Below are 22,777 nucleotides of genomic sequence, written 5' to 3'. Positions count from 1 at the left end.
GGTGTTTAGCATATACTATTATTTGATCATTTCATATGATTTTCAGTAGTCATTTCCCACTTTCCGTGACCTGCCATTTTCATTTTCCATAAGCAATATTCAGCGAACGAATTGTAAAATTAAAGGCGAGTAGTATCACATAAAAAAAAAACATGAATGAGCAGTAAAATAGTCTGAAATATCGAGTGTAGACAGAACAAAAAGAGTCAAGTTCCATGCAGCATTTTGTCAAAAAAAAAAAGTACCATGCAGGATGCAGCACAAAATGTTTGATATATCATGAAAAACATGTTAAAACTGCATTTTCAATATTAATAAAATTTATAGATCTTCAACAATTTACGTAATTATTTTTGAATTCATTCGTCTTTATACTGACTAAGATACAAATAGACCTGTGAACAAAAAAATTACAAAAAGACGACAGCAGAAGTAGATAATAGAATACAACATCATACAGTTTAGAACAAAATGTAATTCATGTTTTCCAATATAAAAATGAAAATGAATCAGATCTGCATATAGTAGTTAATATACCACGAATAAATGGTAAGCTGATTCAGAGAGCACGTAAATTAAATAATATGATAATTGAAGATATACAAGCTTTAAGCTAAATGAAAATTCTTATAACGACAAGGATTATGTATTGCGTTCTCTTATGTTGGATTCTAATTTCTTTGCTGATACGGTAATTAAGTGTCATCGTATAATCTGTAAAGCTAACGTAATTATTTCAATTGAACATTTTAGTGAAAGTTATAAGTGCGCATTATTCCAGTATCTATATTTTTTCTAAAAACTCTGTATATTGAACAATATATATATGTAGCGTTACATATATATATATATATATATTATATGGTAATGGAATATAAACTCATAGTCATGGAAATATGGAATGGATCAACGATTTGTTTGAGTAGAAACTACGAGATAAAATTTGAATTATTTTTTGTAAAATAGAAAATTGAAAGTTTTAATTGTAGAGGAGAAGGAAAACGTGAAAATCCAACATCAAGAAAATTAAATAAAATACAAAACCTAATCCTTAAAAAAAAAATACAAAAACTTGTCAGTAATTACAAATGATTTGTTTTTATATTTTTGTCGTAAATGATTTGTTTTTATATTAAGTTGAAATTGTTTTCGAACTTTTTTTAACAGACATAAAGATAAATAATTGATGTAGACAATTACGTTAGTAACTAACAAATAGGAACCCCTCTTGCAAAAAAAAAAAAAAAAAAAAAAAAAACTAACAAATAGGAAAAACATTGATTTATTTCTTGTTTTCCTCAACGAATGTAGCCTTTTGGAAGAACCGAAAGATTTGCATGGCCGAGCGTGTTTCTCAGGTCCGGAGCGGGGACCACTGAAGTGTATGAGTCACAAAGAGGTGTCCAGGTCAGAACAAACTATAGGAAGAAAGAAATCTAGCATACGTTATTATTTAGAGAAAATTACTTTGAGATTAATAGAAACTAGACTACGCCAAAAGAGGAGGAACATTTAGCATACACATGCATGCTCCGATGCACCTAGCATCATATTATAGGGATCTTTTTTTTCTATTATTATAGGAAATTAGGGATTATGTTTTCTACAAAAATCAAAACCACTTAAAATTTTCTTTCCATTTTGGTAAATGCTAACAACAGCATTCTTTCCCTTCTTTTTATTTCTCTTAAATATTTGTGAATCAAATTAACGGGAAATGGATTTTCTGCTATCAATAATTTTATTAATTTCATCTATAAACAGACTTAAAAATTGAAGTAAACAAAATCACAAACAACAGTATCCTGTTTTTAAATCCATATAATAGCTAAAAAAAATATGATTTAGTTCTGGGATTAGACAGTTTAGTGTCCATCATTAAATCTAAATGAATTAAATGCAAAATCTGCAAGCAAAAAAAGTCCAGACAATGGTATCAGAGTTTTCCAAATAAATGAATCATTCCGTAATGATGAAATATATACAGCCAGGATATTATGCAATTGGATTTAGACACTAATATGGAGTAGTATTTTTATCGTGATAGAACATAATTATTACAAAATCGAAGGAGCTTGAGAGAATTTATTTTCTAAAAAGCTTCGTCAGCTTTCCCCTTTTCTTTATTTTTTTCAAAATCAATTTTTTTTTTTGTCTTCATGCAGTGAGTGATACGAATAAGAAATCGAAATCAATCTTTAATCCAAATTTTGGCGCTCGATTCGTCGTCTTTGCTGCATTCCCCGGAGCTCCGGAACTTGGCTTGTTGCGTCGGCTGAGGAGAATGAGGAGCGTATTGTTGTTGATTGCGGTGGCTGTGTGCTCGCAATGTTCAGTCGCGGCGGTGGTTCGGAGTGGATCTAGCGATGGATTTGGGGAACGAAGAGATACCGAGACTGCGATATCGCTACTGGAGAATGAATTGATGGCGTCGTCGCCGTCTGAGCTTACCATGGTGCCTCTCACCTTGATTCAGGGAGCTGACGCCAAAGGAGCTGGTACACACTCTCTCACTTTCCATCTCTTTCATTGTTCTTATTTGAGATTTCAGGAAATGCTTGAGGGGTGTTTCCACTATCACACTGACCTTTGATGTTCACACTTCGGTCTCGATTTTGGCTCTCTTAATTGGAATTTGAAATTATGGAGTCTGATTTTGCTTGTTGCTAGATTTTCGTTCTCCTATCTTCTTCCTTGCATCGATTATGTATCGCTTCTTCCCTTGCATCGATTGAGTTTCAGTATGCCTGGGCTCGTACTTTCAATTTTTTGTTCCTCCTCTATTACCTGCAAAACAAAAAAATTGCTTAACCAATTGTTTAATTTGTTGCGTAAGAATGTAGAAAACATCTGGCTTCGAATTTGTGTTTTATGATTCATCAAATAGTTCTTATTGATGAAGAAGATTTGGTCGAACTCAGTCTCTTCACTGGAGTACTTGAATGTTTTTGATGATAAATAGTGTTTATTTAATTCTCAATTGCTGCAGTCTGCCTAGATGGGACACTACCTGGTTATCATCTAGATCGTGGTTTTGGTTCAGGTGCTAACAGTTGGCTTATCCAGCTTGAGGTATGTGTATTTACAGCTTATGTAATCTTGACTTTTTTGCTGGTTTAATAGTTTAGAATGGAAGTTTCTGCTACTGAGTGCTGACTTAGAAAATAGATATATCAGTTTTTGACTCAATGGCTGGTTGTAGGGTGGAGGATGGTGTAATAACCGTAGGACCTGTGTGTATCGCAAAACAAGTCGCCGTGGTTCCTCTAATTTCATGGAAAAAGCCTTGGCATTCACTGGAATATTGAGCAATAAATCTCAAGAGAATCCTGGTTTGTCCTCAATATCATCATGAGTTTTGTGCATGTGGTTATCCAGTAGCTGTATCGATTCTGTGTTTCTGTTTGTGGTTTGCAGACTTTTATAATTGGAACAGGATCAAGTTGCGCTACTGCGATGGTGCGTCTTTCGCGGGCGATAGTCAGGACGAGGTTAGTCAAAGACAATAGTGCATTGAGGTTCATTATCTATGATTTTACTGGATTCTTTCTACCGTGCCCTGATTTTGTCTTACAATTTGCTACAATGGCTTGTTTCTAGAGTTCGCAAATTTTCTATCGAGGACAACGAATTTGGCATGCGGCTATGGAAGAATTCCTGTCTTTAGGCATGCAGCAAGCAGACCAGGTCACTACTACATTTCATTGGGCCTATCATTTTACTGGAATTTGTGGCAACTGGTTTATATTCTGTATATCTTCTTATCTAATCTCTTGCAAGTGAATTTTCATCACAGGCTCTGCTTTCTGGATGCTCAGCCGGAGGATTAGCATCAATCTTGCACTGTGATGAGTTCAGGGAACTGTTACCTAGTTCTACGAAAGTAAAGTGCTTAAGTGATGCTGGAATGTTTCTGGACGCGTAAATCTCTTGAACTTGGCTTTTCTGTTAGGAGAAGTATTTTTTTCTATACAAAGATATTCAAACTTGAAATGTTCTGATGGAAAATGCAGAGTGGATGTCTCTGGGGGCCGCTCGCTTAGGAATATGTTCCAAGGTGTTGTTACAGTGCAGGTAATCTCTGATTCAAAGTTTTTAAATTTGAAACGAGCACCTAATGTAAGTGCATACAACTTAACATTATCCTATGCTTATTGCAACTCACTTAATACTTTTCTCTCTTAATCTATAGAACCTCCAAAAAGACTTGTCCAGTTCTTGTACGAACCATTTGGATCCTACTTCGGTACATCTCTTTCACTTTATAAATTATCACTGCTTCCTTAGCAATGTTTCCAGTAGACAAGGCTTGAGAGAATCTTTTTGACGTTTTCCCTTTTGTGCCCTTTCTCTTTTCATCAGTGCTTCTTTCCCCAGAACTTGATTTCAGACATCAAAACCCCAATGTTTCTTCTCAACACAGCATATGACTCCTGGCAGGTAATAATCATGTCGTTCTTTCATCTTGTGCATTGCTTCGTCCACCCTCAGTGTTTGAATCTTGAAAGAACAATAATATGAAATGTCTCTATCAGATCCAAGAGAGCTTAGCTCCTCGAACTGCTGACCCAGGCGGCATCTGGAAGGCATGCAAATCTGATCACTCGCAGTGTAATTCATCACAGATCCAATTCTTCCAAGGTGATATTTCTAATTCAAGTTTATTCGTTACCGTCACTCTCTCTACTCTATGCGTAGCCTGCACCATGTTGATGGTTTCCAATTCCTTTTTTTTTCTTACATCAAACAGAATTCGGGAATCAAATGGTGAATGCCCTAGATTCATTCTCTACATCCGACCAGAACGGTATTTTCATAAACTCTTGTTTCGCGCATTGTCAGTCTGAAAGACAGGACACTTGGTTTGCGCAAGATTCTCCCCAAATAGACGGAAAGGTAACGTCACCTCTCCAAAAACAGTTCATATGGTTTATATCTCAGTGTAGAAATCAAAAAGTTTGTTTAACTCTGCTCATAATTGTCTTTTCAACAGAGAGTAGCAGAGTCTGTAGGTGACTGGTACTTCGATCGAGCACAAGATGTCAAAGTCATTGACTGTCCTTACCCATGCGACACAACATGTCACAATCTGATTTTCGAGTGAGTAAAACTTTAAAACCCTATCTCTCTGATTCTTTCAGACCTATACAATTCTTGCTTGAAAAATGCTTCCTTATTTATTCTACACTCCAAATCTGTAACATTCGTGAATCTCAAAAGAGAAGCCGAATTAGATCATAATTTTTTATTTGTGTAACTTCATTTTCGATTGGAATAAGCGTGCGTTCGATGTTTTTTTTCTTTTCTTTATCGATTTTGTTTTTCATATATATCCCTTGTGCAGTGTTAACCTAACAGCTCTCGAGATCTCAGCTTCTTCAAGGTTTTGTTTCCCTCTCCTCAGTGCCTCTCTGGTCCCTCTAGTGTTGACAAAACTCATGCTCAGATTCTTAGTTTAGTTGGTATAAAGTGAAAGCTTATTCTTTCATACCTTATATATTTTCTCACCATTTGATTCAAATGTCGAATTTAGGCAAAGTGATGAAATCCATGTCCTTAGAATAGAATATCTAAAAAGAAAAAGTAAAAGAACACATTCCTTTATTCATTGGACTCTAATACAAAACGTCCGAATCTCAAAAACCGATCATGAGCTCTGCTTTTAATAACCTTTGTTCTGTTTTGAGAGGTCCCATTTTTGTTTTTGTGTATTGAAATTCCAATTGTACATGCTTTATTTTTCACCTTTTGTTACCACTATGAAGCGCACGCTAGAGATTTACGCATTGCAAGCTCTATTAATACTGTTTGGCAATTATGTTTCTTCTTTACAAAAATTGCGATTCTATTTTCGCGAAAAGCCAAAAATATTAATCAATAATTCAAGTAAATGGCTCTCACTAGTCACTAGCACTACTCACTAGTGACTGAAGCTTTTCCAATCTCCATCAACCATGATGATCCATGAAACAACTGCTGTTATCATATTTATTTACAAACTCAGAAAACGAACTACATCCAAGTCAAAAGAAAGTAGGAGGACAAAAGTAATAATAACCTAAAATGGAGAAAAAGAAAGATAGCTTAAGAAGCTAAGCTTGACGTGACGAAGAAGCTAAAGCTACCGCTTGTGCCCACACCTTCAATCTCGCCTTAACCTCTTTTGGATCATCGCCTACATTCAATGATTAACACATAAATTAATAATCATTTCAGAGAAAATAAGAATAAGTATAATTGATTGACTTATTACCAGGACTGGAGATGCGCCAGCTGGCGATCGGCGAGTTGCCGCCACTACTGGTCTGAGTATCAAAATTAGACCCGGTTGACACAGAGATCCGACCCGGAGCCTCCAATTCGAACCCGAGATCTCTACAAGCCTTCACTTCTTCTAATCCCATCCTCAACGACTTCTCTCCTCCTTTCGCCGTCGTTAACACCGTTAGTGCCTCTCTTCCACCGCCGTCACTTTCTCCGTTAAACCCATGATTACCGTAATCGTTAATTCCCTTTTTCTTCTTTTCCCTAATTACCCTCCTCTGCCTCCGTAAATTACACTTGATGCCATCTCTGTTACTCTCATTCGCGACTAACTCGCCGGAAATTTGAAGTTTTCTTCTCCGGCGAGATGGAGTCACCGGGAGAGAGTAAAACCGAGGTGTGTCTTTGTCGGAATCAGACTCGCGAACGTTCTCCTTTCCTCGTCCTCCACCATCGGAAAACTCTCCGTCAGCCTCTGCTCCGTCGAAAGCCTCCGACGTGAAAACGCCCAAATCTGGCTCATTCTTGGTGGCTTCGTCGTAAACGGAGCTTGTGCAAACAGACAGCCTCGACAGAGAATTTCGGATCTGGTGAAATCCAGCATCTTCTTCCAAGACCGTGAAAGAAGAAATCATCATCAAGCTCTCGTCAAACGCCATTAAAGAGGAAAGTGAAGAGACTGACGTTTGGAGTGTCCACTATTCTCTTTTCGTTATATGGTTTGAAACTGAGTCAACTTGGAGGTTTAACCCAGATGATTTCATTTATATCCAAGTTTCATGCTACTTACGTTTTTGCCCCTCTTTTTGTTTGAAAATTGCAAAAATTTATTGGTACTTTAATCCACATTTATTTATTTTTTGGTATATATCTATTTCACTTGTTGATCAACAGCATGGATTATGCTGATTTGAATTCGGATGATGGTAAATTGACATCACTAAACAAAAATTAGTAAACTATATTTTGGGATAGATATCTAACTCATTTTGTTGATTCTACTACCATTACAAGGTTCTTCTAAATGGTAAAACATAAAAGGAATGGATGAAATAAATGTGGATATAGATGAGTCAAATATGAAAAATTAATTAATGTAATCTATCTTATCCTATTCATCCTCTCCAAAATTGCATGGTGAAATTTTAACAAAATGTTTATGACTGCTCCCATTTATACCACATTTTATCCATAAAGTTAGATATCCATTTTGCAAATCCTCAAATACTACAAATCACAGTATTTTCTTGAATAGTCACTAAAAAAAGTTGGCCAATTATTGCTATTTTAAATTTGTCCTACACTCGTACTTAACACTCGTAAATTTTAAATTTTAAATAATCCATAAAGCCTGAAAGTAGATTTTATAGTATTAAATAAAGAAAATGTTAAACCAAGGTAATTACTAATTTAATGATCCTTGTTTTTATCTCTTATCTTAATACGAGACTGATTAATAATACAATTTCCAAGTTTATCGCTTTCAAGCAATAAATAGTGAAACGTGTATCTGTAGACCGTGTTTTAAGCAGCTTACAAATGCAATTATCCAACATCGCAAGCAACTAATCGACCGTTAATTAATTACATCACTTATCTATACCATACTGGAAAAGTTGAAAGCGATATTTTCCTTTACTGCTATAGATTATCCCACTTAATAACGATACCTATAATTTTGCTTAAAACAATCAAATTTGGTGCTGTTTTTTTTTTTTAATATGGAATAGGAATTTCTTTTTTAAAAAAAGAAAAGAAGACATGGAGTAGGAGTTAACTAAACTGAGTTTTCATTACTTTCTTTTCAGTTACACGGATAATTAAATTATGTTGATGTATGTTGATCCTAAAGATCATTAAATGTATTTAACAGTTGATGAGAGTGATTAGAGATGATTTTGGAGTGAGATTTTCGTATAATAAAAGTGATTTAGCTCGGGAAGGAAGAATGAGGGTCAACTCGGAAACGTAAGAAATGTTTGCAAGGAGAGAACTAGTGTTTCGAATTAAGTCTGGAGCAGGTCCAGTTTGGTGCTTTTATTATTGTTACAGCGAGCTCGGTAAAGAGACAAGTGTATTAAAGTAGAGAGAGAGTAATAAATTTCGGATCCCCTCATAAATGATCTATGATGAGTATTTATAGTGGAAGTTGGGAGACGAGTTTCCTCCAAATCGGGACGACGTGGCAGCTCCAGAGTATCTCGCGGGTATGGCGTCTCGAGCTGCGCGTCCGAACCATTCCGCGGCGTGTGATGATGGTCCTTCGCCGAGCTACTTGCGTATTTAGGCTACTGTAGACGAACTGCCCTTACACGTGTCAGGTTCTGCTCGTCTCTGCGCACTGTAGATCGACGTCGTAATGATGACGATTTGGCGGGACCATACTGACCGGGCTCGTTGACTTTGGCTGAGTTTTTGTTGACTTAGTCTATGGGTTTTATTGTTCAAGATGGGTCTAGCTAATTAGGGGTGCTAAGCCCACCTCTAATAATATATACTACAAATATATTACCGTTATCCAAAATCTGCAAACCAATTTTATTTAAGTTTGGAATTACATCATTTTTCACATGTTCTGAAACATTAAGTTTAGCTACAAATTGGTCTATGAATACATGTGAAAATCAATTATTATTGTTTATTTAGCGGCTAAACACGTACTAGCTTCAAACCATTAAGCTAGGTTGAAACAGATATCAAAATCAAATCAAAACGAACATGCAAAATCACATGACATGCTATAATTATCCCAGACCAGGATGAGGCTAAGGCACTGCAACGTTCGCTATTTTCGTGTTGACAAGCTTGTAGATGTTTTTATGGAACTGGATGAATCAGGTGTATTGTGTGGTGTGGACAGATAAAACAAATCATTGTCGTAATTAGTATAACGCATTTACTATAGGCATGGACCGATGGACGGTCCTTCTTGTCCCGTTTTTTAATGTCTTTACTCTACGTCACTCCTCTTTAGTTTCTCACTCTCACTTCTTCGCGTGGAACCGATCTCAATAAAAAAAAGTTTTAACTTTTTATCATCACCAAATGAAAAACAAATTACTAATTCACTACTTGACTTTCCTGTTTTCAATTTTTTTAAAAAATCATTGAAAAAAGATATAAACGTGTGTCAATTGTGTAATTTTCATTATGTCACCGTATGGCCGGCCCATATGATGTTTACTTATCCTTAAGAACTAAGTTTTTTTTTAAATATTAACTTGGTCGCTTTCTGAGTTAATTGAATAATACTAAAGAGCTAAAGATTTATTAGAAGAGGAATTTTAGAGTGATTGTTTGATGGTGGATTTGTTGGTAAAACATCCGAGCGACGCTGGCCGTTGGATCTTTTGATCAGTCTCGGTTTCAAATTCAAAGGCTCAAAGCTTTGTCACTCACCAATGGGCCAGGCCTAATTTTTAAAAAGGATTTGTGTCCCGATCCAATATTCTATTGAAAAAACGTCACACAGTGCTAAAGCGTATAATTCAAACGGCAGAACATGTCGATTTGAGGACTTCTTTGGGACCTCCTGTCTTCCTCTCCGACGATCTTCGTATAAAACTACTGCGGCGGGAAATCGTCTTTCAAATTCGCGGGATTCGGTCGAAATTCATGTACGTCTGCGAGTGTAGAAGCTCATCTTCCTCATCCTTGTTGATTTTTTTCCCAAAAATTTCATCTGAGGGAAGGAAATGGATTCGGATTCTGTGAAGGAGTTCATACGAAGGGAAGTTCCGGATTGGGACGATGAGGTGGTGGCGAAGGCCAGATTCAAGGCGTTTAGTGGGCAGAGATCCGATTGGGAACCCAAATTTCAGTTCTGGCGCGATTTGATCCTCAAGGTTTCGCGTCAGTTGGGAGTGTTCATAATTGATCCTGTCCAGGTCTGGTCATCAATCGCTTTGATTCTAGAGGAAATTAGTAGAAAGGACTGATTATATATCGTTATCTCTTGTTTCTAAAGGTGAAGAAGGCGTGGTTTGATCGAGGAGGAATGACGCCTTTATGCATTGATCATGTACTGGTGAGTTCCTGCAATTAGTGGTGAAAGGGATTTGTCTTCTTATACTGTTTTTTTCTTTCTTTCACGAGATTGATTACGATTTGCTCTTAATATCTTTGTCTGTTTCCAGTTATTGATGCATGATGAAGGTGATGTTGTGCGGATTAGCGAAGTCGAAGATCCGGGTAGTGGGCGTTTATCTCGTTTATTGAGGAGAGTGAGGAATTTAATGGTTCAGCCTTCAGTGAAGCCTGGAGAGATTCTCGAAAACAAACTTGTTATCGTCCCACTCTTGAAGGTTCGTCTGATTTTTCTCACGTTCTACCATCGGTTTCTTGTTCTGTTTAGATACACGGATCATATACATGGTAAAGAATTGTCTGTCTGTTGAGTAAGCCTGTGGCTGATACTGATAGACGTTAAGTCGATGTGGTATCTAGGCGAAGGCGGCTGATGTGGTGAGAATGTTATCTGAGGGACACTGGACTTCTACTTGTGTTGTCACGATGAACAAGTTCCGGAACTTGTGCGACGGCTCGAACGAGGCATCTGTTGTTTTGAGTCACTTGTCAGGGTGTGGAAAAGCGCATAAAATCTCTATCAATCGGGGAGAAGTGATAGAGGTTAGTTCTTATCCAGTCTTTTCTCTGCTATTGTATTATCTTATGGGGATATAGTCGTTACTCGGTAGTATGTATGGATTTTAAATGTGCACGAGATATATCTGGTCTGTAAGGATGTAAATATCTTCCTTGACTTTTTCATGTTTCTTACTTGATTACACATTCCAGTGAAAAGAAAACGAAAGAGGCCAATGTGACAACTTTCACAAGTTAGACTCGGTTCAGACCGAGACCCATTCATAGTATCTGAATCTAACATACTTGTGCTTTGCAGGGTGTTAAAGTGTCCTTTTCAGAAGCAGCACTTCCCAGTATCTCAACTTTAGACTGTGATATTCTGCACTTGCTGAGGACTACAGAAAAGCTTCAAGATCGACTTGAAGTGATGGACCACCATTGTGAAATGTAACACCTTCTGATTCTGAATCTGTATCGAAATGGTTTAATTATCTCGTACAGTAATCAATAGCCTTGGAAAATATAATTCAATTAGCTTTAATTTTTCCATTCGATGGTTAAATAGATTGAACTAAGAGCGTTTGAGTTTTTCCCTTTTGTAGGTCAAGGAAATCAGCGTTGGCATCTCTCAAGTCTGGACACAAGAAAGTTGCTCTAAGGCATGCAAGGGAATTGAAGCTGACGACTGAGAGCAGAGAAAAATGTACGTCGCTCCTGAACAGAGTAGAGGAAGTGTTGAACACTATAGCGGATTCCGAATCAACGCAAATGGTATTTCCAAACATTAGGAACCCCCATAGGTCGAGCTTGTCATGTTTGGGCCTTTGTAGTTGTATCAAATATGGAGTTAGAAAAATATCTCTATGTGTTTGGCAGGTCTCAGAAGCAATCAAAACTGGTGCTAGGGTTCTGAAGGACATCAAGATCAATGCAGATGAAGTTCATGACTATTTGGAAGAAATTGAGGAAACTATTCAATCACAAAAGGAAGTCGAAAAAGCCCTTGGTGAGTGTTGTTTTTTTCTTTTCTTTTGGTTATTTGAACATACATACACGATTAATCCATGAACTTTTATGTTTACCTGGACTATTTATTGATGTGGCAGAATCAGATCCATATCCAGATATGGATGATGAAATTATGGAAGAAGAACTCATGAAATTAGAGATGGAGCTTGAAAGCGAAAGTTCCCAGGTCATTCCAACGACTTCAGATACTGCAGATGCACTGACTGAGATGTTCTCAGAGCTTAAAGTTGGCAATTCAAAACAACCATTGGAGGAGCAAGCTATTGAACCAGTTCGGATGAAAGATAGCGGAAAAAAGATTCTTGAAGCAGCATAGTAGCACAATGCATCTTCATTGTGGTGCGATCTCTTCTCTTGTTTTTGTACAATCAGTGTCATATATAATTAAACCGGGTAAAGCAAGTCTTATTGTATTTGTAAGCTATGCATCTTGTTGGGAACAAAAAGCTTCACTCTACGTATTGTGTATAAAAACTCACGAGCTTGTTCCATAAACAGAGCGGAAAGTCAAATTATGATTTCGATCATTCCGGTAGTGGTAGGTAATCGACAAATTTGTCAAACTCGTCGTATTTGTCATCAGACGGAAACTAAAACTCGAGATTATTATTAGCTCTTCTCCTTTATGTTACATGAACTAGAAAAGCAAGCACTACAAAAGATAAACTTAAACAGATCCTTTCTTATTAATTTGTTCTGATGTTGTAGTGCTCTTTTGGACCTGTATGATTCCACTTGAAATGGCTCCAGTAAATCAGCAGGTAACTATCACCACTGTCTATTTCATCTGCTCACGGTTTTTCAGATTTTTTTTTTTTTACCAGAGAGAAATCCTCCAACTGTTCTTGCATCATCTAGATTTGGTATCTGGTTAGGGAAAGCAGCACACGATGGCGGGACAGATTGAGGGAGGCAGTTTTCCATTGGAGTGAAAAGTGCAGAGTTTTGGATTGGCATTAGTCCAGGATGGCTAAGAAACCGTAGCATATCTTCTGAATGACTAATACCTGGCAAGCCAGCCCCAAGAAAAGGCGTGGGAAGAAACTGTGGTACGCTCATTGGCATACCTGTTGCTAGACCCATCTGAGAGTAATGTGACCCCAAAGGCAAACTCATTGCTGGTGTAGCAAATCTGTTACCCATCGTTATCATCTGCCACCCAAGGTTTAATACAGTTTAAAACATGAATCTTTAGACTGAATTTGTGAGAACATGTTGCAAGTATAATACATTAATACCTGAACTTGAAGTTGAAGGGTCGTCATATAATTGATTGCTTCATCCAACAATGATTCGTTGTCATCCTATGAGTAGTTGAGTATTTAGGTTAATGTAAGTAATGGTATCTTCTCCAGAGAATGATCTATCTCTCTCTTTTTGAAATAGTTCAAAAAAAGTTGGTTCTTTATGGACAAACCTTGTGAGAATTAGGTAGTAGATCCTGCAAAGTACGCATTTTCTTGTTGATATCGTTTCTTTCCTTCTGTTTTGGGATACGAGGTGAATGTATCAGATTCAGATTAACACTCTTTTGCTTTGTAAGTTTAATGAGATAACTTACTCTTTCAGGTGAATTATAAAGCTCTTTGCTTCGTCTTCTCTTGACCGAAGCTTTTCCTGTTTTTTCAGGAACTCGTAGTCTTCCACCATCAGACTCATCATCTAGACTCTGCGTCGTTGAGACAAAAAAAAAAATGAAGGCTTTTTTCAGACAAGAATTTAAAAGATAAAAATCAAAGCAACAAAGTCTGTGAACCAATCAATCCTCTTACACTGCTTAGATACGACGATCCTCCACTGTCCTCAGTGAAATCTGTGGAGTCAAAGGCCGAGTAGACCGACCTTTCAGCTACCACAGATTGCTCATCGGGAGGTATAAACTCGATAATTTGTGGGTTCTCATGATCAACCACAATCCTTTTCGATGAAGAAGCTTTCAAAGTCTGAATCAAAGTTGATTCATCAACATGTTTATTATTGCTTTCCAACATGTTTGTTTCATATGCAGCAACAACTTGATGTTCTGGAACAACCTGCGTCTCCCCAAGATTCTTGATGAAACCACCATCATGGATACTCTTCTTGAAATCCTCGTTATACTCAGCCTCGTACAAATCCATGATCGTTTTTGTACGTTGATTCTGCTGAGAAAAACCGTTGGATCTTTGGCTCTTAGCAAGAATCTGCCCATTCTCAAACACAAGCTCCAAATACTCTTTATCGGTTAACCTGCAACAATAATCATCGCTTGGTAAGAACATCATCTATATACACATATATATATGTGTGTGTGTAGATTAATATGAATCAAGAACTTAATTTGGTCTGAAGGTTGATGATGGAGAAGTCATCTTTGTCTTGTTGAAATGATCCAAAAAGGCTTTTCTTCGAAGAGTGAGTGAAAGCTATCTTTCTTTTGTTGATCAAGTGTCTTTTAGCTCTTATAATATTGCTATTGTTTATTTTTTTCCCTTCGTTATTATTATTATTACTTACTTCAACTACTATTTCTTTATTTATAGTTGTTCTCAGGTGCAATTAATCTCTCAGTACAGTCGTACTAAGTCGAATCTTAGCATCTCTTAGTTTATATTAAAAAGGAAAAAGATTATTCAATATACATACGTCGTTTCCAAAAACGAAATGATAAAATACAACCAGATACCATATGAGTTAAAAAAAAAGTGTAAATACATCACTCAGAGTGTAAGATGGCTACAACATAGACAAATATCTTTTGTAAACATCAATGAAACCAACAAAAATATATTTCCTCAGTTTTCGTTATCTCCCACAAATTTATAGAACATGATAATTCAAGGAAGTGAAAATGTAAACGACAAAAAGAAAAGAGAGAGAGAGAGAGAGAGAAAGAACGGGCCAAAAAGCCCACGTGATTGTGGGAAGAACCTTCACAGAGCCGGTATAAGGACAATGGAGAATGGGGCTGGGCCCACCCTTAAATATTAAAGGGGCCCACGCGAAGTTTTGGCAGCATTCTCCTCAAAAGGAAAAAGTGGAAGAAGGAAAAAAAAGAAGGGCGTGAAGTTCACGTGAAAGCCACGTGATTCATAGTCCCTTTGTGTTTTTTTGTTCCCTTTTGCACTGTTTTTAGCCATTTGTCCTCCATACCAATGAATAATCACTCCTGCAATTCTCTTGTTTATTTTCATTTATAGCTTTCGATATTTTCATATTACATTTTGCCAACCTTCTTGTACAGTATAACTTTTATAAATTAATATTCGATAAATTAATACATCAATAAATTAATACATTTCTTAAATTTTAAATTAGTTTTTTAAACTAATTTTTATATCGATAAATTAATAACTTGATAGAATATTATAGTTCTAACATTATTAATTTATAGAGATTTTACTGTATAACGTCATCTTGACTTAACATAATTTTTCTCTTTTTTTTTTGCTATAACAAATTATTATTGCATTTTTATTATCCAATATACAGACACACTTTTCCAATTGCATATTTGCAGTTCTATGTACAGTTTTCAGTTTAATTTCCCAAATGTACACTTTTTTTTGCCTACAAATATACATAATAATTACTTAGGATTCCAAGAATAATGTTCATTCCTTAGTTTCCCTAGTTCGCGAATATCTCATCTTGCAAAACCAGAAAACAAACGTTAAGATCAATTAGAATGTAAAATGTCAACAAAAAAAAATCCCAAAAATACCAAATTTCGTAATCAGTTTCCCAATCTAATCGGTCTAGGCGTATATAGATCAAATCATACTGGTACAAATTAGGGTTTTCCATTATGTTGGATCGAGAAAGGAGAGTGAGCTACTTATTTTTGGCTCGTTCATGAGAAATCTGGAAGCTTCTTATTTTAATATTCGTTCTTATGGTGTGACCAGTTTTCATACAATCATGGTGAAGAAGAAGAAATTTGATAGGTAAGGAAAAATATTAATCTATAAGATTTGATAGGTTTTAAGCAATATTGATTACCGTTGGTTAAAATGCTCTTCTTCTTCTTAACGACTTTATTTTTGTTATATTATTAACAAACAGTTAGATGAAAAGATAATTGGATCATTGGGCCCTTAACTGGCTTGGGAACCGGTCGAGTGTGCTATCGGCTTTACTATACGTTTGTTTCTCTTCTAGTAAAGGTAAAGCAATACGAAAAATAACTAAAATTATACAATATGCAATAAGTTATATGCAAGATGAATCGAGAGATGCAAATTAAATGTCATTTGGAAGGGAAATGACGTCATAAAGAGAGTCCAGACTAAAGGGGAACATAATGTTGTCACGCAGCCACACATATCTTTTCTTTTATCATGCTTTAAGATTTGGGAATTATTAACACGAAAAAAACCCAAAATCAATTACGGGGTTAGTGCGTAATCTAAAATCCATATAATAACTGAAATAAAATATAGTATCAATAGTTCCATAAAAAGGCACGCACGTAAAACCTCAATATTAACACGCACGCACACACCCCGTATCTTTGCTTTATCGAGTTTCATGCATTCATATTCATTAATGTATTAAGCTTCAACAAACTTAATTATAAAAATATATGAAAAAGGAACATTACTCACTAGATTGCCGCCCTCCTTAATTTAGATTACTTTACAGACCGAATCTAAATCTTCCTCTGTTTTGTAAACTTTGAATTCTGATTAAAGAAAACATGTTTTCATTCGGTTTTTAAGGGGAAATCGATATGCCTTTTCTTCTTTTTCTTTAGAACCAATAAAGTGATCGTAAACAACTTTAGTTGGGCTTAGAGGCACTATAAGTCATCGTAAACTTTCGTAGGGTTTAGGAACTATGACTCTTGTAATCGAAATTTAACATTTTTGAAATCGTTCATTGTGATAAATTGACACAACTTTTATAAACAGAGTCTTCCATGAAGATTCATTAACCAAATAAGATATAAAACTTTCATCGTGGAAGATTGACCTACAGTTAAACAAAAACTTAAGGGCGAAAGTTGAGTTTTTGTTGCTTGAACCTGAACCATAAAGACAAGGTTATTGGTATAAACTATTTACATATTTTTAGGCCTAAACAGTTTAGGACCGTAATTTTTGGTATCTATCAATTAAATAAATGCAAGACTAACAAATTTTAATTGGTTCTGCACATTGACAAAAAAAAAAATGTTTCGGCACATTACTTTGTTTATTTTCATATCTTCTTTAAAACATGTGATATATATATATCACATATATATATATAGTATTATTTATTTATCATGGTAAGAGTGGAAATCTTCACTACTGTAAACTAAAACCGAGGAAAGAAATTTAGGCCTAAAAAGATTAGAACTGTAAGTTTTAGTATATATCAATTAAATAAATGTAAGACTAACAAATTTTAATTGTTTCGGCACATTGACAAAAAAAAAGAAAAATTGTTTCGGCACATTACTTTGTTTATTTTCATATCTTCTTTAATATATGTGATATGTATATATGTAGTATTATTTATATAGCATGGTAAAGAGTAGAAATCTTCACTGTAAAGTAAAAACGGGGAAAGAAATTTTAAAACAATTTTAAAACAAGAGCAAACGTAATATTTCCTTATCATAGAATCATAAAACACCATTTACAGTAAAGAAAAGACGGCCAGACGGAGTAGCTTTTAAGTCATTCATCAATCGTTATACGAATTATAACACTAATTAAGTATATCTACATTTACTGATCGATTAGACCATCCGCAACGCGCGTTTTCAGAGACGTTTCTTCTAAATATTTGGAATAAAAAATTGAATTTGCATCAATTTTTGGCAAAAGACGTATGGTAATTAAGAATGATAATATACGTCTTTTGTGTTATATGTTCAAGTTTAATTGTTTTTATCTATTTTTAATATTAAAATTTTGAATAAGAGACTAAAATTCAGTTTTTGTATTGCAGATGCTATTAAAATAAGTCACAGAATTGTATGGTTTTGACTAGATAAGAGTTTGCTTAACGAATTAGAAAGACGGTTTGATAAATATTGCTTCGAACCTAAAACTAGATAGAGAATATAGAGTAGTGGTAACAAAAAACTCTTTCCATACGTATATTTATTCATGTAATAATTGGTCTTGCATGGTATGCTATGGTCAACTTTGTGACAAAAAAAAGAAGCAAAAACGAGGACAATGAAATGAGTTGGCCAGCAAGAGAGGCTACAAAGAGTCACGAGACATGCAATCATCCTAATTTGAAGCCACCCCATGATTTTACTGACAAGCGAACACATTGCAGTAAAGTCGAGTTATCATAATATTTGCGATAAATATAAAGTAAAATGTTTTTTTTTTCAAAAAGTGAGTGGAAAATTCTCTTACAACTTAATGATTTATAAAAGGACCAGACATTATCATTAAATCTTGAAACTAAAAAACTATGAGTGCCTTGAAATCTGAGAGTCACTAATTTCTTATGAAATTAGTATATATTTGTTGTTATCTATTGGAAAAAACTTTGGTCTATAAATCATTCTATTTTTTTTTGTTAAAGTTTGTTCTATAAATCCCGATTATACATTTTCTTATATAGTTTTCTTAGTTTTATAAATATGATTTAATTTGCTTAAATTTGATAACAACTTTCTTCTATAGATATATTTGATATTTCGATTGCTCTTTCTGATTTTTGTTTCATTCGTTTTGGGAATGTTCATACATTGTATCAGATCCAAAGAAAAGTACTGACCAAATACATGCAACATATTGGTTTTCTAGGGGGAAAAAAGCGTACGAAAATGTTCAAAAAAAAAAAAGAAGAGTAAAAGATATAGAATTTAAAAAATAAAAAATAAAGGGGACAGAAAATGGTGTAGAGAAAAGTTTGAAGAAGAAAGAAAAAAAGTGAGGAATGGTGATGGTAATGGTAGGGATGGTGGGGAACATATCTCTTCTTTATCTTTTCCCCTTGTTTTCTTCTCTCTCTCTACAACATGTTTAGAGTTTCTTTTGATTCGAGCTAAATTTTTTTTTGTTCTGTCCAAAATCTATTTGCTTCTTCAAACCCAAACGGTATCATCGCAATTAATGTCGGTTAGCATGATAAAGACATTGTTTTGAATGTTCAGGACTCAAAATACTTGTATTAACTACCTGTGTCTTCTTAATTTTGGTGTATTAATAACGACATTTATTATATAGAGCCAGGATCGTTTCATATCAAATTTGATGTAATGATTTTTTTTTTTTTTTTAAAAAGACTTAATTTCTATACAAATTAAATAACAAATAATAATGCTAAAATTTGAGCTAAGGCCAGATTCTTTGAAAGAAAAGGCCATATATTCGAATAAACAAGTTGTACATAGGTACTGAAAGACATACATGTGTAGAATGGTTTGGTGTAATGGTGAAATAAATTTGGAGACAGTCAAATTTTCTGTAAAAAATCCTCGAATTATAAAAAGATAACAAGGAGTTTTGGTAGTAAGTAATCATCTTGGATGGGACATGAAGAAGCTAAGGAGTGAATAAAGAGAAATTGTAGAAGCGGAGGCGACAAAGTGAAGAGACACGTGGAAAAAGGCACGTGACGTGGGGAATGTGAAAATGTTGTTGTCGATGGTGTTTAATTTAGGGGCATTGTGTCTGCATTTTCTCGTGCTTGCAAAAATATGTTTTCAAGTGTGAGGAGAATTGTGACGTCTCCTTAAGTCCGTAAGTCCATAGGAGAAGCATCTTTCATTAGCTCCTCTCTTTAAGGTTACGCATTCATTACTCATCATGCCTCCCTTGCCTCTCTTCTCTCCTTTATATATTTTTTTTCTTTTTTTTTTCTATATAATATTTTTCTTTCTTTGCTTCTAATTATTACATGTAACGTATAGAACCAAAGGAACTTGCAATTTTACGGTGACCGCAATTTGGTAATCAATCGAGAAGACTATGAGTCCGAATGGTAACAGCGTATTTGGTTGTGCGGGAAAAGCGATTTTAAAGTGCGGTACGGTTTAACTGCAGTACGTACGGGAGAATTCAATTGCGGTATATGCAAGAGAAATTTAACTGTGGTATGTGCGAGAGAAATTCAACCGCAATACGTACAAAAAAACTATTTGTGTATTTAATACAAAATAAGTGGTATAAAATACTATTTAATTAGTGAAAAGCAACATATATGCAATATAATAGATATTTTAGAAACAAATATATTAAAAATATTAGTAAAACTATAAATTAGAAATGGTCTAAACATTTTTTTTTTTTAAAAAACTGTATTATCCATTTAATTAATTTCATAATTTTTTCTATAATTTTTAAAGTTTTTGTTATTCCTAAAATTTTAACATAATTTTTATAAATATAGTTAGTATATTAATATTTATAAAAAAATTCAGTTATAATATAGAAAACCACACATGAAAACAGAACCGCTTCAAAAACCTAGTGTAATTACTATTCCATACAAATTTCATTTTTTCTTCACAAAACTAAAACCGCACTTCTACTATTCATCTTTTTATTAAAAATAGAAAAAATTCCGCACCGCCGTTACCATTCATAGCCTATATATGTTTATACAGTCATATATACTCAAATCAAAACATTACATCAAAAATTAACATTACATCAAAAGTTAAAATTGAGATCTTTGGCTGGCGTATCAGAATGAATAGTTTCAAAGTGACGATTCAGAACACGAAAAAGGACTATTTTGACATGTTTTGGTTTACGTATAAAATTTGTAATCATCACGTGAAATTTACGGTAGCTGAAATAATACGTGAACTAAAAACCTACGGTAAAGTCCATTGGAAATCAATTTTTGATATATATTTAATTTGTATGAGATTATCATCAATAGATTCACTTCTATTGTTACAAAAAAGGGGTGGTTTTAATATTGATATATATATATATATATATTTTGGTTGGACTTGACCATATGCTTTATGTTAAGATAAAGTAACAATCAAAGAAATTGAGGAGTGTAACTCAAAGCGACGTGGATTAGAATCATGGGAAGCTCAAACTCTTGTCATGCTTGGATACGATGGAGTCCACGATGACAATTCTATCTTTGTCATACTACAAAAAAAAAACATTATTAGAGAGGTTAGTGACGTAAATGAGACGTGGTTTGCCAACTGATATTTCATTAAACAAACATTTAGACTATTTTTTTATGCTAAGAAAAACATGTTGTTAAATAAGTATCTCGCGGTTATAAAAAACCATTAATTATGGAAAGAATGGTGTTTGTCGAACCCACGAATGCATCAATGCGCGTCACGAGAATTTCATGCACTGAACTTGATTTAATTAGGACGGAAATATTAAGTAAACTATGGTTAAAAGATAAATAAATGTAGTTGTGTTCTATTTTTTGTTTTTGCGAAAATTGTGTTCTAATATTTTTCCAAGAAATAATGTTCCCATCCGGTTAGAAGATGTATTTCTTGTCTACGTTCATCTAACTCCTTAAATCTAGGCCTAACATTTTTTTTTATGTTTTAAGTAATATGAAACCATGCCAGTTTAACAAGCGCTTAAAGGAGTGCTATAATCCTTTAGATTTCATCGATTTGTTTTCAATCGGCTTAAAGGTTAAAGGTTGCTGAACTTGTATTTCAATTAAGTTCTCTTTCTTGCTAAAGCTGACGGCTGTAAAGAAAACATTACCTATATTTTCTGATGTAATATTTTTTTTGTGTGTGTGTGCTAAAATGAATGCAATACAGAATTAACCACTAATGAATAAAAGATATGTATGAATCTAAATAAATAAAAGGACTGTGTATCTTATTCATTTATATCTGCTCCACATATTAGTCAACTGTAGATACTTTTTTTTTTTCGTCCATCATATTAAAATTCAAAGGCAAATTACATGATGATTCAAAGCCTAAAACCGGTACAATTTCAAACTCAAATATAACCCATTACAAAGGGGATAACGCTTGCTAAAGTAAAAACACGTGTGTCACACGTGTCAGTTTTGGATGAAGAGTAGGTTGACGGTGAGAAGATGCCGCCGACAGCTTCGATGATACAGAGCTTCGCCGGAAAACCTGAGATCCGATGAAAGCAAACCTCTGAGGTTGAGAAATTCTATCAGATCTAATCCTCCTGATAAGAATCATCATGCAAACTCTTCTACAACAGAATCCAAGTTGTTTATAATTCTTCTTGCCTCCATAAAAACACCACCGATCATCACTACCTCAAGACTAATTCCCTTTGTCTTTACAAGGCACTTCATTAGGGATTCTGGGGAGAAAGCTCCCAATCGAGAGAAGATGATACTAAATTTTGGAGAAGAAGTTGTTACCTTCATCACCGGACCTGAATCTGTAGAAGAGGAAAGAAATCTGCAATCAAAAAACCAATTGCATAATCTCATAAAACCCATCATAATCATTCAAATTGAAAAGAGGTTTCGCTCCACTAAGGATTAGCGAACTTTCTTTACAAAATTGAAGAATCGATCTAAATCAGCAAAAGGAGATTTGAAAGCAGAAGAAAACAAAATCCGTCAAGCGGAATCATTATTAATCCGACTAGAATATGAACAAGTCGGAAGTATTAAAATCCGGATGAAACCGGAAAGATCATCCGATATTAATTGGTCTGATAGATGGAAATGAGAGAAGAGAGAGGAAAAAAAATTCCGTTGTTTTTTTAGAGCATCCGCAATGCAAATACAGTCTTTGATCTCTTCCCAATTTTTTTAATATTAAAAGTAAGGAAAAAACGTCTCTATATATCCATTAAAGAAACGTCTCTAGCAAATTTTCTTTTCTACTTATATTTTTTAATTAAAAAATTGCTAGAGACCTGAGTAAATACTCGGGTTGCGGATGCTCTTAAGCAACTGTAAATACCTAAAATTCCAACACTAAATAATATATATAAGAAGAAATCCGAAAATATATTTT

General features: G+C 34.6%; 4 protein-coding genes across 6 annotated transcripts; 2 read left to right on the top strand and 2 right to left on the bottom strand.

Annotated features, from left to right (window-relative positions):
- Window positions 1-2,178: 2,178 nt before the first annotated feature.
- Window positions 2,179-5,459, top strand: LOC18019845 (pectin acetylesterase 6). The gene is made up of 13 exons (XM_006402354.2): window positions 2,179-2,498; window positions 2,990-3,072; window positions 3,203-3,332; window positions 3,418-3,491; window positions 3,601-3,687; window positions 3,797-3,921; window positions 4,014-4,074; window positions 4,193-4,246; window positions 4,363-4,440; window positions 4,536-4,641; window positions 4,751-4,896; window positions 4,994-5,100; window positions 5,345-5,459. The coding sequence occupies exons 1-13, from the start codon at window positions 2,285-2,287 to the stop codon at window positions 5,457-5,459; spliced, it is 1,380 nt and encodes a 459-aa protein (XP_006402417.2). The 5' UTR covers window positions 2,179-2,284.
- A 334-nt stretch (window positions 5,460-5,793) lies between these two features.
- On the bottom strand, window positions 5,794-6,997 carry LOC18019844. The gene is made up of 2 exons (XM_006402353.2): window positions 6,254-6,997; window positions 5,794-6,175 (listed from the first exon to the last, which is right to left on the bottom strand). Exons 1-2 carry the CDS (start codon window positions 6,921-6,923, stop codon window positions 6,093-6,095), a joined length of 753 nt encoding a protein of 250 aa, XP_006402416.1. The 5' UTR covers window positions 6,924-6,997; the 3' UTR covers window positions 5,794-6,092.
- A 2,846-nt stretch (window positions 6,998-9,843) lies between these two features.
- LOC18019843 (charged multivesicular body protein 7) lies at window positions 9,844-12,376 on the top strand. The gene is made up of 8 exons (XM_024157133.1): window positions 9,844-10,151; window positions 10,232-10,291; window positions 10,401-10,568; window positions 10,711-10,893; window positions 11,168-11,298; window positions 11,454-11,622; window positions 11,728-11,857; window positions 11,958-12,376. The coding sequence occupies exons 1-8, from the start codon at window positions 9,960-9,962 to the stop codon at window positions 12,194-12,196; spliced, it is 1,272 nt and encodes a 423-aa protein (XP_024012901.1). The 5' UTR covers window positions 9,844-9,959; the 3' UTR covers window positions 12,197-12,376.
- A 95-nt stretch (window positions 12,377-12,471) lies between these two features.
- LOC18019842 (transcription factor PIF6) lies at window positions 12,472-14,283 on the bottom strand. Of its 3 annotated transcripts, none has more exons than XM_024157156.1 (6): window positions 14,200-14,283; window positions 13,653-14,109; window positions 13,442-13,549; window positions 13,298-13,363; window positions 13,119-13,184; window positions 12,472-13,032 (listed from the first exon to the last, which is right to left on the bottom strand). In XM_024157156.1, the coding sequence occupies exons 1-6, from the start codon at window positions 14,229-14,231 to the stop codon at window positions 12,682-12,684; spliced, it is 1,080 nt and encodes a 359-aa protein (XP_024012924.1). In that variant the 5' UTR covers window positions 14,232-14,283; the 3' UTR covers window positions 12,472-12,681. The 3 variants fall into 3 exon arrangements, with proteins under 3 accessions (XP_024012924.1, XP_024012925.1, XP_006402414.2); XM_024157157.1 differs by lacking the exon at window positions 14,200-14,283 and having other exon boundaries at window positions 12,472-12,747; window positions 12,888-13,032; window positions 13,653-14,184; XM_006402351.2 differs by lacking the exon at window positions 14,200-14,283 and having other exon boundaries at window positions 13,653-14,181.
- Between the last annotated feature and the right edge of the window lie 8,494 nt (window positions 14,284-22,777).

Source organism: Eutrema salsugineum, unplaced genomic scaffold (assembly GCF_000478725.1).
Source record: "Eutrema salsugineum unplaced genomic scaffold, Eutsalg1_0 scaffold_19, whole genome shotgun sequence".
NCBI classification, from domain to species: domain Eukaryota; kingdom Viridiplantae; phylum Streptophyta; class Magnoliopsida; order Brassicales; family Brassicaceae; genus Eutrema; species Eutrema salsugineum.
The sequence above is the reverse complement of the archived record's forward strand: the minus strand, read 5'-3'. Positions and strand labels throughout refer to the sequence as shown.

What these genes read in the sequence shown, in the direction of transcription:
- LOC18019843 (XM_024157133.1), top strand. Translation starts at nt 9,960, where the DNA reads ATGGATTCGGATTCTGTGAAGGAGTTCATACGAAGGGAAGTTCCGGAT. An exon ending in TTATCGTCCCACTCTTGAAG is followed by an intron (nt 10,569 to 10,710) that starts GTTCGTCTGATT and finishes TGTGGTATCTAG; the next exon opens with GCGAAGGCGGCTGATGTGGT. An exon ending in ATGGACCACCATTGTGAAAT is followed by an intron (nt 11,299 to 11,453) that starts GTAACACCTTCT and finishes TCCCTTTTGTAG; the next exon opens with GTCAAGGAAATCAGCGTTGG.
- LOC18019845 (XM_006402354.2), top strand. Translation starts at nt 2,285, where the DNA reads ATGAGGAGCGTATTGTTGTTGATTGCGGTGGCTGTGTGCTCGCAATGT. An exon ending in AGCTGACGCCAAAGGAGCTG is followed by an intron (nt 2,499 to 2,989) that starts GTACACACTCTC and finishes CAATTGCTGCAG; the next exon opens with TCTGCCTAGATGGGACACTA. An exon ending in CTCCCCAAATAGACGGAAAG is followed by an intron (nt 4,897 to 4,993) that starts GTAACGTCACCT and finishes TCTTTTCAACAG; the next exon opens with AGAGTAGCAGAGTCTGTAGG.
- LOC18019842 (XM_006402351.2), bottom strand. Translation starts at nt 14,144, where the DNA reads ATGATGTTCTTACCAAGCGATGATTATTGTTGCAGGTTAACCGATAAA. An exon ending in GATCGTCGTATCTAAGCAGT is followed by an intron (nt 13,550 to 13,652) that starts GTAAGAGGATTG and finishes TCAACGACGCAG; the next exon opens with AGTCTAGATGATGAGTCTGA. An exon ending in CCCTTCAACTTCAAGTTCAG is followed by an intron (nt 13,033 to 13,118) that starts GTATTAATGTAT and finishes CTTGGGTGGCAG; the next exon opens with ATGATAACGATGGGTAACAG.
- LOC18019844 (XM_006402353.2), bottom strand. Translation starts at nt 6,923, where the DNA reads ATGGCGTTTGACGAGAGCTTGATGATGATTTCTTCTTTCACGGTCTTG. An exon ending in CTGGCGCATCTCCAGTCCTG is followed by an intron (nt 6,176 to 6,253) that starts GTAATAAGTCAA and finishes CATTGAATGTAG; the next exon opens with GCGATGATCCAAAAGAGGTT.